At 40.5% G+C, this 19,957-nt stretch overlaps 2 protein-coding genes across 2 annotated transcripts in view; one reads left to right on the top strand and one right to left on the bottom strand.

The window, feature by feature from the left end:
* The window catches only part of CCDC90B (coiled-coil domain containing 90B), a 36,761-nt gene extending 36,082 nt beyond the window's left edge, over nucleotides 1-679 (top strand). The window contains 1 exon segment of the mRNA XM_027578740.2: nucleotides 197-679. Coding sequence (XP_027434541.1) covers nucleotides 197-252 — 56 coding nt within the window. The 3' untranslated portion in view covers nucleotides 253-679.
* Nucleotides 680-2,921: 2,242 nt separating this feature from the next.
* Nucleotides 2,922-19,957, bottom strand: part of ANKRD42 (ankyrin repeat domain 42) — an 88,701-nt gene continuing 71,665 nt past the window's right edge. Inside the window, exons 9-12 of the mRNA XM_027578738.1 lie at nucleotides 10,463-10,589; nucleotides 7,975-8,116; nucleotides 4,311-4,393; nucleotides 2,922-3,590 (exon numbers count right to left, since the gene is read on the bottom strand). Coding sequence (XP_027434539.1) covers nucleotides 3,542-3,590; nucleotides 4,311-4,393; nucleotides 7,975-8,116; nucleotides 10,463-10,589 — 401 coding nt within the window. The 3' untranslated portion in view covers nucleotides 2,922-3,541. The remainder of the gene's footprint in view (nucleotides 3,591-4,310; nucleotides 4,394-7,974; nucleotides 8,117-10,462; nucleotides 10,590-19,957) is intronic.

The raw sequence follows: 19,957 nt of genomic DNA on the forward strand, positions 1-19,957 counted from the left end.
AGAATTGGTATTTATCCTACCCTAAAGGATATATTTTATCCTTAGCGTAATTTTCTGGGAATAAAAAACCTAAGGTAGAAAACTGGTTGGACTTCGTTTTTTGCTCTTCGTTTAATTTGAAGATGACATTATTGTGTCTGTCTCTGCAAAATAATATCAAATGTGAAACCCATAAAATGGTATCTTCTTTTCACAGCCTCAGTGTTTACTTGCCTGGCAATAGCATTGGGATTTTACAGAATCTGGAAATAGTAGAGCTACCATATTATGCTGCTGTGGACTTAGAACACTACACCAGGATGCATTTATTCTGAACATGGAAGTTGTGGCAGATACTCAATACAAGGTTATTCAGAGTACATATGGACTAAAAAATACTTTAAGATGGGAAGATGTGCTTTGAGTTTGTGTTTTGTATGTGTCTTTATTTTATTATGTTGAAAAGCTGTCATTCAAAACCTGATTGATTTGAGATAGAGGCTTTTTGTCTTTATCCTTTTCATAGTTCATAGAAACTGATCCAGAGTTTTCTTGTGTTTGCTTGAATAATGTATTTCGTAATGTCTGCTGCAAATTTAAAAACTATTCCCAAGCCTACATACTTGTAATTGTATTCAGCTTCCCTGGTAACTACTGCACAGTTACCTTTTCATAGAAAATAAAATCTTGTTTTAACAAAGTTGTTTGGATTTTAAAGGCAACTTACCATATATGGAGATTGGGTTTCTTAGTAGTGAATTAAAACATTGAACTTTAAAATAATGTGTGCCCTAGTTCAACTGTAGGACATTTGGTATGAAATCTTCGAGTTGCTATGTCTTGAGCTCTGATTATTACATATACTTCATTTTTTTGATTCACAAAAACCAGTTTATCCCTGCTTCTTAGGAACCCATCTTAAATTTACATAAAATGAAGAGGGTTTTTTGGGTTTTTGTTTGTTTTTTATGAGTCACTTAAATTCAGTAAACTTCTATTTGGTGACTAAGTAGACCAAGCAGGGTTATATAAGGACTAGTCAAGAGTCAGTAAAAACCCTTCACCATATTTGAAAAACAAAGTTTATAATTCCCATTTCGTCAATCTTTAAGAATTCTGATACATGAATATTTAAAAGTATGCAGTATTTTTTTAATATGAAGAAAAAAAATGAGGCAATGGAAACAGCAATGGTCACCAACGCTGAACTTATTGATTGTTGTTTTGTTGAATAATAGCTACCACTGCCTATACAAGGGGGACTGTGCTAAGTAATATATAGCAACTCACCTTTTTTTTTTTTTCCAAAGCGGTGGTATTATCCTTATTTTACAGCTGAAAAAACAAGCTAAATGAAGTTAAGGTCACACAGTTGTAACTCACACAACTGAGGTTGCCAAGGCTATACAGCAGACAAGCCACACAGTCTTTAAATTCCAGTCTTTAAATTCTTTCTTACTCGGTATTCTAGTCATCTACAAGTTGAGCCTCTATCTTGATAGATGGACAAATAATCTAAGGCATGGGAAAAAAAACATTTCTACTTACATCTCTCTAACGTCTTTTTCACTTCTGTTTTTGTGTTTCACTAACATAATGTGGCATAATGTGTATATATATATATTTGGTCTTTGTCCCCAATTCCTGTTCTCCTAAAACCCTTGTACTTTCTTGATAGGGGTAATTACAAGCTTCTGTTTTCTTGGCACAAAGCTCCTAAAATCCTCCAGATCTCCTGAATGGTAAGAGTGTATTCTGCATGCTGAGGGGATAGGTGGCTGGGAGCCCTTCTGTAACTTCAGAATGGGGACTGGTTGCCAAATAGACCAAGGCACGATTATAGATTGGAACTTTTCAGCCTCCCTGATCTCCCAACTCAACCTCTGGGAAAGGGCGAAGACAGGAGAGGAGCTGAAGGTTGAGTTCAGTTCCCACTGGTCAATGCACTGAATACATTGGTGCTAGGAGGGCGGCACACAGAAGGAAGTCATGGGAGCCCCATGCACCTCTCACTCCACACCTCGTCTTACGCGTCTCCAGTGGGCTGTTGCTGAGATGTATCCTTTCTATTAAACTGGTGACACTCAAGTGTTTTTCTTCTGAGCTCTGTCAGTCATTCCAACCAACTGTGGAATCTGAGGAGGGGGTTCAGGAAACCCCCAGATGTATCACTGATTAGTCAGAAGTACCAGTGACAACCTGGGACTTGAAAAAGGGTGTCTGAAATGGCGACATTCTTGTGGGACTGAGCTTTTAACCTGTGGTCTGACGCGAACTCTGGGAAGTTAGTATCAGAAATGAATTGTTGAACACCCAGACGGTGTCCAGAAAATCCAAGAATTGGTTGTGTTGGAAAACACCACGCATAACAATACATATATGTGATTTATGATTAAATACATATAATTTCAGGATTGTATTAACAATTTTGATTCAGCAGCTATAATACCCAAAATAATAATGGTTTAAAGAACAAAGAGGTTTAAGTTCTCTCTTACCTACAGTCTAGGTATAAGCTTTCCCAGGCTAGTATGTCAGCTCCATGGTATCCAGGCACAGGATCCTTTTTATCTTACTGTTCTACCATCCCTGGTGTTGCCCTCATTCACAAGGTCCCATGACTCACCACCATATCCACATCCCACAAGCAGAAAGGGGCAAGATGTGGGCAAGCCCCTTCCCTTTAAGGTCATGACCCTGAGGTTATATACACACCATTTTTTGTCCATACTCTATTGGCCACAACTTGGTGTTTTAGCTGCAAAGGAGATTGGGAAGTTAGCCTTTATCCTGAGCAGCCACAAGCCCAGGCAAATCCTAACACTGCGGAAAAAAGGGAGAACAGGTACTGGGGGACAACCAGGGAACCTCTTCCTTCAAGGGTGCACGCTTCTATGACAACACTCTTCTAGTTATTTCCTACCTCAGTGGTACAGAGAGAGACTGGAGATGGGGCCTTGAGAAAACTGGAGCAAGAATAACAAACTATGTACAGAGTAGGGATTCACCTTAGGGTCACCAGCCTGGAAGGAAGGCTGTGTCTAGTCCCAGAAGGTGAGAAACTGGGTTCGGGAATTCCTGTAGTGGTTAAGAATGCAGACTCTGAACTTTCCCCACTGAGGTGAGAATCCTGGCTTCACAGGGCTATGTGATTCTGGGCAAATTACTTAATTCCCATCTGTAAAATACACCTATCTCCTACTGCTGTGGTGAGAATTAAAAGATAGTATGTGGAAAGGACTCGGCACAGGTCTCACACATAGTACATACCAAATAAATGTTTTATTATAGATCGAAGGCCTTTTGCAAACCATAGAGAAACTAACAATGATCAAAAGGATAGGTGAGGCATTTTTTAAAACTGGCTTACAGACCCCCGACCAGCCTGAACTGGTCTCCCATGCAAATACGCTCATGTTAGGGCAAACTGGTCCCGATGATACTGTGTCAGAATGGCCTTTAAGCATCCACGGAAAGTACGTGCCAGGGTCCAGAGGGTGGGCAGTCGGGGGTGTGGTGAGAAGGCTGTGGCCAGCAAGGCCCAAAGCCAACAATCAGATCTTCAGGGTGCGGCAGATCTAGGCAACTGCCCCAAGACAGTAACAAATTGGCTACACGGAGGAGGAAGTGGGTAGAGTTAGAAAGGAGGGCATGAAGTCAGAATTGAAATGAAATGCTGTGGTGGTTTTTTTGGTCAGCAACATCAGGAGGCGGGGGAGGGAAGAGAGAATAACAAAGCCATGTATTTATTATCCTGTCCAGTCAGCCTCATTTTTATATTGCTTTCTTATAAAGCTTGCAAGACAGAACAATGGTTGAATTCTAAAAATTATTTAAATCAGTATTTTTAGCAAACATGAGGTTTTTTTTACAAGAGATTTTTATTTTATATAAAACTTAGTCCTGAGATATTTGGTTGCCGTTTTCTAAAATTTACTCGTCTTATTTGCATTATCTCCTGAGTCCAGATGCCTTTTTAAAAGTCATTTGAAAAGTTTAAAAATGATACTCTCTAATAAGTAAAAGATAATTTTTAATGTCTACATTTCTTTTGATTACTAGACTGTACCACCTTATAAAGTTTGTGTGAATACTTGCAAAATCAATTACTCATAAATATATAAAAAGTATTTGGGGAGGGGGAGTCCAGCTGAGTACATGTAATTTTAGCAATCCCTTTGATATTATATAACATATTTCTGCCTTCAGAAATGAAATACTATATAAGATTAACTCTGAGGAGAATTTATATAGATTTACATTTCTATCAATTTAAAAATAAAAGAGAAAAATCAAGCAAGTTTATTTAAAGTTATTTCACTGATCAGTACCTTCTCACAAAAACTCCCCCAGAAGACACCTTTTTCTTAATTCGCCTCTTCTCTTTGCTTGACTCACAAGAAGAGTCATCTTCCTACAAACAGGAAAAGAGGGCCAAATGAGAAAGCTACACTAGACACAATTTCACCTTTCTACATTATCTGTTCCACAAGAAAAAGTTTAACCATACTAATATTTTCAACTCTGGATTAAATTTCTTTTGGGATTTTGTGTAAGTAAATTTTCCAATCTGAAGTACCAGTACATCATATTCTGTGCTGACTCACAGACTAGGGGACACCTAGAGAAATCAACCAGTCCTGTCTCTACCCGAATACATCCCCAAAAGAGAATGCCTAGTTATTTCTGCTTTTATCTTACCCTAGCACTTCTCAATATACTGCTAACTGACATAAGCAGTGTTAGAAAGGCCTCCTCTGGATTCGTTGCAAGCCCTGTAGTGCTAGGAATCACATTTCTTGGTTCCTCCATTCCCTCCTCTGTGTTCACACAGCCTTCTACTGCCCACTGTGCCTGCCACCACTGTTCCCAAATATTTCTCATCCAGCATGGTATTCTCAGGACCCCGCACAGAAGATTCACTTAATGAATGCCATGGAAAGGAGCAAGAGAGGGCTAGAAATACAGTGGATGTTAGTCATCTATGAATAATTCTCCCTGCACCCAGCTGGTCAGGACAGAGCTGAATGCAAGGGCTCCAAGAATAGCACAAGGCACAGGGCCATGGGCAGAGCCCACCCCTGGACTGAGTATTCCCCAAGCTGTTCCTGCCCACACCCTTGGGCTATAAAAAGTTACTGTTATCAAAACAGTAATAGTTATTATTATCAAAAACTAGTTAAGTGCATTACATATGTCAAACTACCCTAAGAAACTACCCTGAGAAATTTTTTCCTGGAGAGAAATTACACTATTACAGATTGTTATTTAGAGGGGGGGAAAAGTCTTAAAAGGTACAGCTGAATGTAACCATAGGTCCTGACCAGAAGGTGGCAGGAGATTGAGGCAGAATTTCTTGAAGAATCAATGAGCACTGAATGGAAAGTTCATTTCATTTCTACTTTATATATTTACAGTCCCAAATAAACAAATTCCTCTACTTGGAGAAACACTGGGCTCTATACATTTATCTACTGACAATGTTTATTAAACTCGAATACAGAAAATGAAAGGAAGGAAAAAGAAAAGATATGTAGAAGGGGGAATATACTACCATGAATACTATTGGTAGAAAATACCTCAGTATTTCCACGCAGTATTTCATTTAACATCAATACAATCTCGTGAGATAGGTTTTCCCCTTTTTAAAGATGAAATTGAGACTCAGAAGCTTTTGCAGAAAAGCAGTGCCAGGCCTGCAGCACCATTAGAGGTCGGTGACATTTGCTCATTTACAAAAATTTGATTAACCTAAAGCAGGACTGCAAAAAAAAAAAAAAAAAAGGGCCCAGACGACAGGGCCCTCGAGTCAGCTCTCCTGAAAACCTACGCATTGTTGGTAGAGAGCAAAGTTTTGAGGGAGGATGTGCTGGAGAGCATGGAATCGAACTTGACGCTGAGAACACACTTCGGGGTAAGAAAATATTTTAAACAGCCATCAAAAAAACCAAAGTTTTCGGGTGCCTGGGTGGCTCAGTTGGTTAAGCGACTGCCTTCGGCTCAGGTCATAATCCTGGAGTCCCGGGATCAAGTCCCACATCGGGCTCCCTGCTCAGCGGGGAGTCTGCTTCTCCCTCTGACTCTCTTCCCTCTCGTACTTTCTATCTCTCATTCTCTCTCTCTCTCAAATAAATAAAATCTTTAAAAAAAAAAAAAAAACCAAAGTTTTCTAGGCAGACAAATCAATTTGCAATGACTCAAAAGAAGGTGAGGCTTGGGTAATCTCTTTAAGACCTAGGAGCGGGACAAAGCAACACACGCTCCTGTCACGGCGGCGGGGTCAGCGAGGTGCCTGCCCCCGGGTGACAAGGCAACAACAGGGCTGGGACTGCCCGCGGTCGTTAACGGAAGGTAAGTGTCCGCTAGTCCTCTAGCCCACAGCCTGTGACTGTGAGGGCTGGCCTCGCTGTACCAAAGTCCCCCCGGGGGCTGAGAGCGGTACAAGGTGAGCACCGCAAAAATGAAGAGAATGGGTTGTTATAATTAATTACGTCTCTTGGAAAATTAAGGACTGGTGAGATACCAAAACTCCGCGAAAGCATCTGAATTTGTACATGCAGAGAAATACACATACGTGTTTGTAAATGCATCGCACAGTGTGTAACAGGCATACCAAACCGTTGCCAGTAGCCTCCTCCAGAGACTGGGACTTGGTGCGGGAAGGAACAACTGCCCTGTTTTTAACATTTTACAACAAGCACATAGACTATTTTAATATTTTTAAAGTGGCTATTAAAGAGACTAATGATAAGTCTGTGCAAACTATAAGGAGCCAGGAAGGTTTTTTTTTTATCAATCAGGTTCGAGGTGATACAGGTCTGGGGCAGAATTAAATCACCCGTGATGACTGAAGAAAACATCTCCGCCCAGAAGGAAAATACGAAGTGAACCTCAATCCCTATGCCGTGCTACAAGAACTTGCCCAAAGGCCACATCATGGCCGTCTTCACTCACAGAAGAGAGTGAGGGTCACAGAGTGTCCCCAGAGTGCTCTCTGCCTGTCCACTCTGAGACGAGGTGGCCTGAATTTCTTGCTGTTTTCATTCTATTCTCTATATTCTACCTGCTTTTCTGTATTTGTTCTTTGTATGTTTCTCATATTCATTTTTCAGCTTCCTTCTACGTAGTTGTCCTTCCTGTCACTCTAAAGCATCTTTCTATATTTTAGGGCTGTATTCTGAATTCCAAATTCATAATTCTAGCTAGAAATTATGAAAAGAGCTAAGGCTATGGGGTCAAAAGCTAGAAACTGAATACTGGTCCCACCATTACTAGCTGTGTGAATTTAGACAAGTCACTTAACCTCTCTGAGCCTCGGTTTCCTCACATATTAAATGAGGGCAAATCAAATGACATATGAAAACACAAAAACTTTGTAAAGGTGAAGTGTTACAAGTGTTAGCTTTCATTACTCTGTAATCTGAACAAAGGACGCTATGACAACTCCCACTCTGGCTCCTTTCTACTCTTCAAACTTCTCTTGAGGATGGCAGCACATATACTAAAAACTTCTTTTGATGAGCTGAAGCTTTCTTACATGGACTCCATTCCAGTTTATTTTGGCTATTTAGAATATTAAAATACACATACTCTAGGTACCCGAAAATTCTTACCACTCTGCTTATAAAAAATATTTTTTCTTATATGTCTCAATAATACTTACACACACTTACGAATGAGGATGCTGTTCTAACCAGTACATATATGGATATATATGTATGCATGTGTGTATACATATAAAGTTTTATATAGTTATATATAAAAAGACATAGCTATGTAGAGAGATATATTCCTTTAGTCTTTATAACACTTTACAAAGTATAAATTATTATCTCCAGTTTAAAAATAAGGCAGAGAGGTTAAATGACTTGTCCAAACTAAAAAAGGTTGTGGCCAAGAATCAAACCCAAAGAGTCCCAGTCCAAAGCTTATGCTCTTAGCTACTCTTATCTACTACTTGTTGAGAGAGATAAATGTGTTAAGAAGGACACCAACCACAGCAAAGTTGGGGACCTGAATCCTTTCCAGTGTCTCCCTGAGTTGATCCACCTCTGCACGATACTCATCCAGCTGACCTTCTAATTTTTCTCTACGAAGCCGTTCATACTCCAGCTGGCCCTGCAGCTCCTTGATAGTCCTATCAAAAAAAATTTTCTCAATCAATCTCCAGTATCAACTAATAATTATTTTTGGCCAGAGTAAAAAGCATCCATGCATTGCATTTAAGGCAAATAAAACAAAGAAATAATTTATTTGACAAATATGAATCGGGAGTCTACTATGAGCTAGCACTGATCTAGACAGCAGGGATACAGCAAGGAAAAAACAGGCCAAATGTGCCCTCCTGGGGCTTACCTTAGCAGTGGAGGGAGAAAAACAACAAAGAAACAAGTAAATACATGGTATGGGGAAGGTGAAAAATGCTAAGGGCGAAAAAAATAAAGCAAGAAAGAGTAATATCAAATGTTGTCAAGGAGGGGATTAACACTTCGTACACAGTGGCCAGGGAAGGCCTTACTGAGAACGGATCTTCTGAACAGAGTACTAAAGGAAATAAGAGAGGTAAGCAAGTAGACATCTGGGGGAAGAGCATTCCAGACAGAGGCAGAAGTATGCCTGGTGAACTGGAAGAAAAGCAGAAGCCAATGTGGTATAGTAGTTTAAAGGACAAGTAGCAGGTCGGAGAGGCAAAAGGGAGCCAGAACAGGCAGCGCCTTGGAAGTCATAGCAAGGACCTAGACTCTCACTCTGAGCAAAGTGGGAAGCCACTGGAGAGTCTGAGCAGAGAAATGGCATGATCTCACTGAGATTTTTCTTTTGCTTTTGTATTTTTTTAATGATCTACAAGTTACTATGAGTAAAATACACAAAAAGCAACTGAACAATTCATTGAGTTTTGATTAATGGGTAAACCCTGTAATCACCACCATGACCAAGATATAGATTTCCATTGCCTCAGAAAGTTCCCCCATGCCCCTCCCAGGCAACCTTCATTTCCCATAGGAACCACATTCTGAATATCTATCATGTTAGATTAGTTTTGCCTATGCTTATAAATGAAACTGCATATTATATACTCTTATGTGCCTAGCTTCTTTTAGTCAAAAGTATGTGAGACTTACTGTACCTAGGTTTTAACATGATTACTCTGGACACTGTGTTGAGAACAGACTGCAGGGTATGGGGAGTGGGAATTAGGGGGCAGGGACAGGAAGCTGGGAGACATATCAGGAAGATGTTAAAATAAATCCAGACAAGAGTTGATGTGACTTGAACCAGGGTATTTTTCTGTCTTATTGCTGGATGGTGGGGGGAAGAGAATTCCCAAAGCAGCCTGGGTAGGATGTCAGGTTCCCAGGAGGGTGATCTAAGAGCATTCAGTAGTACCTCTGGTATGGAAGTGTGTGGGGTTAAGACTGGTAGGAAGCCTAGAATTGAGCGAATAAGAAGGGAAAATCATTCCCAGGACATGGTAATACAACCATGCTTTGTTGTATTTTGACTCAGATCTAACAGATCACAACAAAATTAAGAGGACATCCCTCAAACCAATACTTACCCAGTTTTTCTTGACAATTAGACCTAAAAGCAGGAGTTTGTACCTAAAGAATAAATGTCTTCAGATGTACTCAACACCAAGTGGAGAACCAATGCTAGAGAAGTATTAAAGCTCACTCAGAAGACACACTTCATTCTCAGCTGACATGAGAGTACATTCTGGCTCAAAGGCAAAGCAATCTTGAAAAAAAAATCTGTTCAAAATCACATTAATAGTATAACCATTTCACAGTGAAATGCTATTATTAGAGCTAGAAGTTCCAAATCATAATCCTCTTAAATAACAGGTTTGCAGTCCAACAGACTCAGGCTCAAATTCTGGCTCCACGTACCACTCTTCCAGTCCAATTGGATAGGAATGGTTAGAGATGGTTGGTTGAAAAGCTCAAAGTAGCTGTGGTCTCAAAAAAAAGTCTTGGGGTGCCTGGGTGGCTCAGTCAGTTGAGCATCCAACTCTTGATTTCAGCTCAGATCATGATCTCGGGGTCCTGGGATCAAGCCCCATGTCGGGCTCCATGCTTAGCAGGGCATCTGCTTGTGATTCTCCCTCTCCCTCTCCCTCTCCCCTTGCTTAAGCTCTCATTCTCTCTCTAAAATAAATAAAGTTTTTTTAAAGTCTTTATAGAGTTTCAGTTTTACAAGATGAAAAGCATTCAGGAGATTAGTTGTACAAAAGTGTAGAAGTACTTAATACTACTGAATTGCACACTTAAAAATGGTTAAAATGATACATTTCATGTTATGTGTATTTTACCTTAACTAAAAATAATCTTAACACCTTCTCCATCTGGGGCCTTAAGAGAAAAACTGGATAGAACCTTACATTCTTTGCTAAGGATGGAAAAACAAGTTGTTCATCAACAAACCTTCACATAGCATTTAGAAAGGTAACTAAAACAAACCATTAGAGTTTTGAGGACATTACTTTTCAGACTCAAGCTGTTCTTTCTTCTGCTCTAGATCTTCTTCTGTTATCCCTCCCAGGTGTTTATAGTTGCTCTCAGCAATTTCCAGCATGTGTCTCAATTCAACAATTTTCTTATAAGCTCTCACTGCAAGACAAAGTTGAAGACGGACCTAGTTTAGACAGACAACAGCTCATGGGCTCACAGGATGCTGCTCCTGAAATACATGCTTCTTCTAGAGCCAGTACCTGAGTGCTCGGGGCGGAGGGGGGCGGTGTGTGTGTGTGTGTGTGTGTGTGTGTGTGGAAGGAAGGTGGCATATACATAGAAGGGTAAATATCAGTAACAAAAGAGCAGGATAAAAAATCATTGAAAGACCTAAATGGAGGATTCTTTTTCTGCTATTGGAGGATGTATCAAATTGATATGGCTATTAATACTATACACAGGAAGGTTTAAAGAAGACCACAGTTGCTTAGGATTAATGGTGTATTACAAGACCATGCATAATCTACTATATATAAGAAAATTAGAAAAACTGAAATACGGTTGATATATTTAAACCAGATCTAACCCAGCCCCCCAATTTTATGCTAGTCACTTGTAATATCTATTTATGCAAGAGAACACTGAAAGAAATATTGAGGGCTGCTTTTAGCTATTATCCACTACCAAAACTAGGATTTTTCTATTCTTTTTGGAAGTGGCTCTTAACTTGGGGTGATTTTCTCCCCCAAAGGACATGTGGCAACATCTGGAGACATTTTTGCTTGTCACACTTGGGGGATGGACAGGAATAGACGATTGGCATCTAGAGGCTTGGAATGCTATTAAAATCTTAAAATACAAAGGAGAATCCCCCTCAACAAATAAGCATGGCCCAAAATATCAATGGTGCAGAAGTTGAGAAACCCTGCTTTATGGGACCAAGTTAGCAGTCACAGCCTCTTCTCCCTAACACTTAACACTGTGATTTATCTCTCAGTAGGTTATAGAGCTACAGGTTCCAAACTGCATACATCAGAATCAACTGAGGTGCTCTTTAAAAATGTACATTTGTGTCCTGTACCAGACCTACAAGCTCAGGTATTATTGGTATTTAGTAAAAGTCCCTCAGACAATTTTGATGTGCAGACAGGTTTGGGAACCACTATAACTGCTAACAAGCAAGTAGAAACAATTAAAAAAAAGAAGTTACAGAAGAAAAGATCAAAAGAACTGTGGCTATTTAGCTTATTTAATAATTCTTTAATATTTGAGGGCTATGTTTTGAAAGAGCTGCTCTATGGGGTCATAAGAGGTAAGAGGTAGGATTAAATGAGATTACTCCAGGAAGAGAGATTTTAACTCAACAAAGCAGAAACTTTTCAACAGAAACAATAAGAGCTTTCATGCATTTTTGGACACTATACTAACTTCCTTATACATTTTAATCCTCACAAGAACACTGTCAGATGAAAATGGGACCTCTGAGAAATAATGAGTATCTTGTCACTGAAGGTGACTAAAGTGGATGCTGGATGACATGTGACAGGAGTGTTGAGCCAAGAGTCAAACTGCAAATGGGCATAGGGCTCTACAATGCCATAGCCTTAAGTATAATTTACTAAAGAATGCTTTGAATTAAGGCTCAGTTCCAGCAATTCTGGGATGACAAGAAATCCAATCAGTCCCCTGTAAGTTCTCTGGCAAAACCTAGTGTCCCAAGAAGAGGCCGTCTTGTCCTTTGGGTTTTGCTCTGGAATAAAATTAAATAGGGACAAGAAAACAGCACATGATTTCATACCTTCACCACCTGCAAACACACTAGGTAGGTATCAGTGAGCTTCACTGTATGGCAAGGGGTTAAGAATACATTTGTATCAAACACATCACAATAGGAAACTGTTCTAGTCACATTGTTGCTCTTTTCTAAAACATCTTTTCAAAATTTTGTGATTCACTGACAATGATCCCCTTAAAACATCTCTTACTCAAATAATTTCAGAAGTAAACTGTAAGTCTACAAATCAACTACTCATTTTATGAGGTCCTACATCCTTGCTCATTCTCAATAGAATTACCAAGAGTAACTTAAGCACAAATAAGAAAATAAAAAGTAGATAAACCAAACTTCATCAAAATTAAAAACTTTTGCAAGATTCCAGTCCAAGATGGCGATGAAAGACTCTAAACTCACCTCCTACACAAACACACTAACTCTTCACCTATTTATAGAGCAGTTGCTCTATATGAATAAGTTATCTACTATATATAAGAAATAAGTGAATAAGTTCTTATTCACTATATGAATAAGAACCGAGGGCTGACTGAACAGCTTCTGCACAACAAAAGATGGAGAGACCACATAGAGAACAGCAAGAGAGACAGAGACATGGTAATGAAGGGAATCCCCATTCCTGATGTTATGAACTACAGTGGGAAGGGACTAACTACTGAGGAACCATGAGCAGATTCATCTGCCCAGAGGCACAGAAAAAAAGCCAAAGCTTAAAGAGGCAAAGAGAATATAAAGGAACCACCATTTGAATCCTGTCAACCAGTGGAGCAGCTGTTGGAACTCTCTCTGAATCAGAAGGGCTGTCAAGCTGCACGGCTCACATCCCCACTCCACCTCAACAGCACAGATGGAATCAGGGTCTGATGGCCATAGCCAGCCTATCCCCTCGGTAAGCCTGGGGCCCCTAGCCCACACCAGCCCCACCAAGATGGGCCCCAGTGTGGTGCACACTAGGACACTCTGGTCCACACACACTACAGCTCCAGCCACCTCGCCAACATGACATAGGCTCAAAGTGCTCTAGAACATCAAGGCCCATACTACACTGGCTCAGGATGACTTGCCAGGGGATCCCCAGCACAGTGCAAGGAACCCCCAGGCCTGCATCCACCTCAGCTTCAGCCACTCAACCAGGGAGCCCCCTGAACAGAGTACCTTGGGGCATCCTGATCTGCACTCACTTTGGTTTCAGGCCTCCTGCCAGGGCACACTCTGTGCAGAGAGCAGTGGGACACCCTGCCTTCCACCCACTTAAGCTCTACCTGTCCTGCCAAGGTGCCCTCAATGCAAAGAACCCTGAGCCACATCCACTTCAGCTTCAGCTGTCCACCCAGCATGCCCTCTGCAACCAGAGCCCCAGGAATATCCTGCCCTGCACCAACCTCTGCTCTGGCCATGCCACAAGGGCAGCCCCAGCATAGTGCTCCAGGACCTCCATCCAGCCAAAGATCCAGCGAGCCAGCCAAAGTCACCAGGCATACAGACAATACAGGGGACATCCCTACATAAGGCCATTCCTTCAAGTTTAAGAGAAGTAGCTGTTCTGCCTAATTCATAGAAACAAACATAGAAAGCCAAGTAAAATGAGGAGATGGAAGAATATGCATCAAATTAAAGAACAAGATAAAACTATAGAAAAAAAACCTAAAGGAAACAAGGATAAATAATCTGCCTGATAAATTGTTCAAAATACTGACATAAAGATGCCCATCAGACGGAAGAGTGGATGAACTCAGTGACACCTTCAACAAAGAGATAGAAAATATAAAAAAGAACCAAACAGAGTTGAAGAATATAATAAATGAGATGAAAAAACACTAGAGAAAATCAACATTGGATCAGAGAATACAGAACAGATCAACAATCTGGGAGACAGGATAATGGAGAGCACCCATTGAAGAGCAAAAAGAAGAAAAGAACTTTAAAAAATGAGGATAGGTTAAAGGATCTCTGGGACAACATATATTTGTAATATAGGGTCCTGGAAGGAGAAGAGATAAAAAGACAGAAAACTTATTTGAAGAAGTAATAGCTAAAAACATCCATAACGTGGGGATGGAAAGAAACATCCAGGTTAGGGAGCTCAGAGAGTTCTTAAAAAGATGAACCCAAAGACATCCACACCATGACACATAATAATTAAAATATCAAAGATTAGAGAGGAAGTTGGGAAGATGGTGAAGTAAGAGGACCCTAAGCTCACCTCATCCCATAGATACAACTAGATAACACATCAGCATAAATAACCCAGAAAAAGAACCAAAGAATGCAGAACAGACTCCACAACTGAAGGTAAAGAATAGGGCACACCAAAGAGGGTAGGAAGGGAGGAGACACAGTGGAGAGCAAAATGGACCACAACCATCCACAGTCAGGAGGGAGACACCGGTCCAGAGAAGGGCAAGAAAGACTATCACACTGGGGAGTCTACATAAGGAAGACAAAACCCCACAACATTTGGCACTGAAAGCCAGAGGGGCTGAATTTTATGAGTTCTAAAAACCAGAGAGACTTAAAGCATGGAATTTTAAAACTGCATGCTCAGTTCTGGGAGAAACCAGAGAGTGATAGGAAGCTGAGTCCTCTCCCTTAAAGAGACAGCAGGAAAAACAGCCTGCAGATATATAACCCAGAAGCAGCAGTTTAAAAAACCCCAGGGGCACATGGGAGGGACAGTTATTTACTCCTGTCAGAAAGTGTCCTGGAGGGGTAGGGCTCACAGGAAGACCTCTCCAGAAACAAAGGAGCTGGCAGGCATATTCTCCCTCCCTTGACCCCCAGCATAAAAAGGACACCTGCAGGAGCCTGCAGGAGCCAGCACAAAGCCAGTATTCAGCACCTAACTTGCTTACACCAAGCCCCACCCACCTGTGTATCAGCAGATCTGCCCTTCTCAGTTACTTTTTGCCTCAGTCCCCTCTCCCAAAAGACCTGCAAAAATCTTGCCAACACCATATCATCCAACCGGTGAATTTTGTGGGTACTTGATCCTCACAGCAGAAGCAGGTCTCGTTTTGCAAGCAGACCTGAGCTCACCTTGTTAAAACTGTGCACCTCATCCTGGCTGGGGACCAAATGATGTCCACAACAGGCAAAGTGAACCTCTGCAGATGAATGAACTGAAGGAAAAAGCAGCGAGGACACAACAGCAGGGTGCATGCAATACACAAAGGAGATCCTCTGAAGTGCCAGGGAACAGGGGTTGCTGCACTGTAAGGCACTATAGGACCTATCCTTCTTAAAGCCATTGCTTTCAAGAGCAGGAAACATTGCTGACTTTCCTAATACACAAAAACAGACACAGAGAGGTAGACAAAATGAGAAGACAGAGAACTATATCCCAAATGAAAAAAACAGGAAAAAAATACAACAAGAGACCTAAACAAAATGGATATAAGAAATATGCCTGATAGAGAACTTAAAGTAATGATCAAAAAGATACTCACTGGACTTGAGGACAGTGGAGAACATCAGTGAGACCCTTAACAAAGAGATAGAAAACATAAAAAAAGAACCAATCAGAGATGAAGAGATCAATAAATGAAATTAAAAATACAGTAAATGGAATAAGCAGAAAAATGGATCAGTAACCTGGAGGACATAGTAATAAAAAGCAAGCAAGCTGAACAGGTGAGAGAAAAAAATAATACAAAATGAGAACAGACTTAAGGAACTCAGTGACAACATCAAGCATAATAACATTCGCATTGTACAAATCACAAAAGAAGAGAGAGAGAGAAGGGGGTGGAAAATTTATTTGAAGAGATAATACCTGAAAAATTCCTGAGTCTGGGGAAGGAAAAAGAAATCCAGATCCACGAGGCATGGAGAGCCCACAACAAATTCAACCCAAGGAGGTCCACACCAAGACACACAGTAATTAAAATGGCAAAAGCTAGTGACAAAGAGAGAATTTTAAAAGCAGCAAGAAAAAAGAAGACAGTTATATACAAGGGAAACCCCATAATGCTATCAGTGGCTTTTTCAGCAGAAATTTGGCAAGCCAGAAGAGAATGGCATGTATATACATACATACATACACACACGCGCGCGCGCGCTGAAAGGAGAAAGTGCTCTATATAGAGAGCAAAGTAAGAGTACCCTAGGCTTGCCTTATCCCACAAATACAATGAGGTAACTGTCAAATCATCCACTTAAGTCATCCAGAAAAATCTGAAGACTGGCAAAACAAACTCCACAACTAAAGGTACAGAAGAGTTCACACTGAAGTAGGTAGGAAGTGCAGAGATGTGCTTTAGTGGGGAAACAAATGCTGGCTGCTGTGGAGGGGAGGGAGCCGTGGTCACAGATAAAGGTAAAAGAGAGAGGAGCACAAAGAGGAATGCACAATTAGAACATTTCCCATAGCCTTGGCTTGGAATGCGAGAGGGGCTGAATTTTGTGAATTCTTGCAACCAGAGGGGATTAAAGCCTAGAGTTTTAAGTGTCAGTGGGCTGGGATTTGGAAGCATCCAGAAGCATAGGGGCTGCTCTTAGAAAGAAGGCAGGCAAACAACCCAGGGGCACACTGCCTGTGAACAGTGATCTGAAGAACACCTAGGGCACACGGTGGGGAAATTATTTGCTCTTCTTGGAGTATCCCTGAGAGGAAGCATTCACAGAGATATCACCCCAGGAACAAAGGAGCCATTTCCCTCCCCTGCCCCTCAGCATAAACACAGAGACACATGCAAGAAAGCACCACAGCAGGACACTGGCTGCCTAACTTGCTTACACTAACCCCACCTCCTTGTGTTCTGGGGCAACTGCCCTTCTCAGTCAGGCATTCCTCAGTCCCAACAGGCCCCTCCCCTAGAAGACCAGCACAAACTCCTGCCCATACCCCGTCTCCCAACCAGACAGTTTTGCTAGACTTCAGTTCCAGTGGTGGTGGTGACAGGTCTCACTTCACTAGCCGACCAAAGCACACCTAGTTAAAACTTCTACATTCAGGCCAGGGACCAAACACTGCCCCCAGCAGGCAAGGAGAGCCTTTGCAGACTACTGGCCTAAAGGACAGAGCAGCCAAAACACAACAGCACACTGCACACAGCACATACCAGAGACACTTCCTAAAGCACCAGGGCTTGGGCACTACATGACTTCTTCTTCACAAGGCCATTATTTCCAGGAACAGGAGAAACAACCAGCTTTTCTAACAGAGAGAAGCAGGCAGAGACTAGACAAAATGAGAAGACAGGAATTTATCCAAAATCAAAGAACAAGATAAGGCCATTACCAGAGAGCTAAGTGAAACATATGTAATTAACATGCCTGAGGAACATGTTAAAGCAATAATCATAGGAACACTCACTGGACTTGAGAAAAGAATGGAAAACATCAGTGAGACACTTACCACAGAGATAAAAGAGTTAAAAAAGAATCATTTAGAGATGAAGAATGCAATAAATGGGATTAGAAACACACTTGATACAATGAACAGAAGGCTGGAAGAAGCAGAGGAATAAATTAATGACCTAGTAATAGAAAGCAATGAAGCTCAACAAAAGAGAGAAAGAAGCAGCAGAAAAAGAAATTAAGAAAACAATCCCATTTATAATTGCACCAAAAAGAGTAAGATACTGAGGAATAAATCTAAGCAAAGAAATGAAAGACCTGTACTCTGAAAACTATGAAACACTGATGAAAGAAATTCAAGATGACATAAAGAAATGGAAAGACATTCCATGCTCATGGATTGGAAAAACAAATATTGTTAAAATATCTGTACTACCCAAAGCAATCTACACATCTAATGCAATCTCTATCAAAATACCAACAGCATTTTTCACAGAACTAGAACAAGCAATCCTAAAATTTGTATGGAACCACAAAAGACCCCATATAGCCAAAGCAACCTTGAAAAAGAAAAGCAAAGCTGGAGACATCACAATTCTGGACTTCAAATTGTATTACAGAGTTGTAGTGATCAAAACAGTATGGCACTGCCACAAAAATAGACCCAGAGATCAATGGAACAGAATAGGAAACCCAGAAATGAACCTATAACCTATAAGGCCAATTAATCTTCAACAAAGTAAGAAAGAATATCCAATGAGAAAAAGAATGTCTCTTCAACAATGGTGTTCGGGAAACAGGACAGCAACATCCAAAAGAATAAAACAGGCCACTTTCTAACACCATGCACAAAAATAAATTCAAAATGGATTAAAGACCTAAATGTGAGACATGAAACCCTAAAAATTCTAGAACTCAGGCAGTAACTTCTTTGACACTGGCCATAACAACTTCTTTCTAGATATGTGTCCTAAGGCAAGAGAAACAAAAGCAAAAATAAACTATTGGGACTATATCAAAACAAAGAGCTTCTGTACAGCCAAGGAAATAATCAACAAAACTAAGAGGCAACCTAGGGAATGGGAGAAGATATTTGCACATGATATATCTGATAAAGGGTTAGTATTCAAAATCTGTAAAGAATTTATAAAACTCAATACCCGAAAAACCAAAAATCTAATTTAAAGATGGGGAGAAGACATGAAAAGACATTTTTCCAAAGAAGACATACAGATGGCCAACAGACATATGAAAAGATGCTCAATATCACTTATCATCAGGAAAATGCAATTCAAAAGCACAATGAGGTATCACCTCACACCTGTCAGAATGGCTAAAATCAAAAACCCAAGAAACGTCAGGTGTTGGTGAGGATGTGGAGAAAGGGAACCCTCTTGCACTGTTGGTGGGAATGCACACTGGCAATGCCACAGTGGAAAACAGTATGGAGGTTCCTCAGAAAGTTAAAAATAGAACTACCCCACAATCCAGCAATCACACTACTGGGTATTTACCAAAAGAATGCAAAAATACTAATTCAAAGGGATACATGCACCCCTGTGTTTATAGCAGCATTATGGACAATAGCCAAATTACGGAAATAGCCCAAATGTCCCCACTGAATGGATAAAGAAGATGTGGTATAGAGGCACTTAAGTCACTTAAGTGTCTGCTCTTGGTTTTGGCTCAGGTCATGATCTCAGGGTCGTGAGACTGAGCCCCAAGTCGGGCTCTGCGCTCAGCTAAGTCTGCTTGAGATTCTCTCTCTCTCTCCCTCTGCCCCTCCCCCTATTTGTGCTCTCTCTCTCTCAAATAAAATCTTAAAAAAAAAAAAGTAATTACTTTGTAAATGGACTAAATGCTCCAACCAAAATACATAGGGTGACAGAATGGATAAAAAAACAAGACCTATCTATATGCTGCCCACAAGCGACTCACTTAAGACCTAACGACACATACAGACTGAAAGGAGAAGGACAGAAAAAGATATTCTATGCAAATGGAAGCAAAGGAAGGAAGGAAGGAAAAAAGGGAAGGGAAGGGAAAACAGAAGAGAAAAGAAAAGAAAAAGAAAAGAAAGCCGAGGTAGCAATATTTATTTCAGGTAAAATAGACTTTAAAACAAAACAAAAACTGTAAACTCACTTCAGACCTAAAGACACATAAAGACTGAAAGTGCAAGGACAGCAAAAGATATTCTATGCAAAGGAAGCGGAAAGAAGAGGGAGAGGGAAAAGAAAGGAAAGAAAGCTAGGGTAGCAATATTTCTTTTAGGTAAAATAGACTTGAAAACAAAAACTATAAACTCACTTCAGACCTAAAGACACATACAGAATAAAAGTGAAAGGATGGAAAAAGATATTCCACAAAGTGGAATTGGAAAAAAAAAAAAAGCTGAGGTAGAAATATTTATATCAGACAAAATAGACTTTAAAAC

The sequence above is a fragment of the Zalophus californianus genome, chromosome 11 (genome assembly GCF_009762305.2).
Source record: "Zalophus californianus isolate mZalCal1 chromosome 11, mZalCal1.pri.v2, whole genome shotgun sequence".
NCBI classification, from domain to species: domain Eukaryota; kingdom Metazoa; phylum Chordata; class Mammalia; order Carnivora; family Otariidae; genus Zalophus; species Zalophus californianus.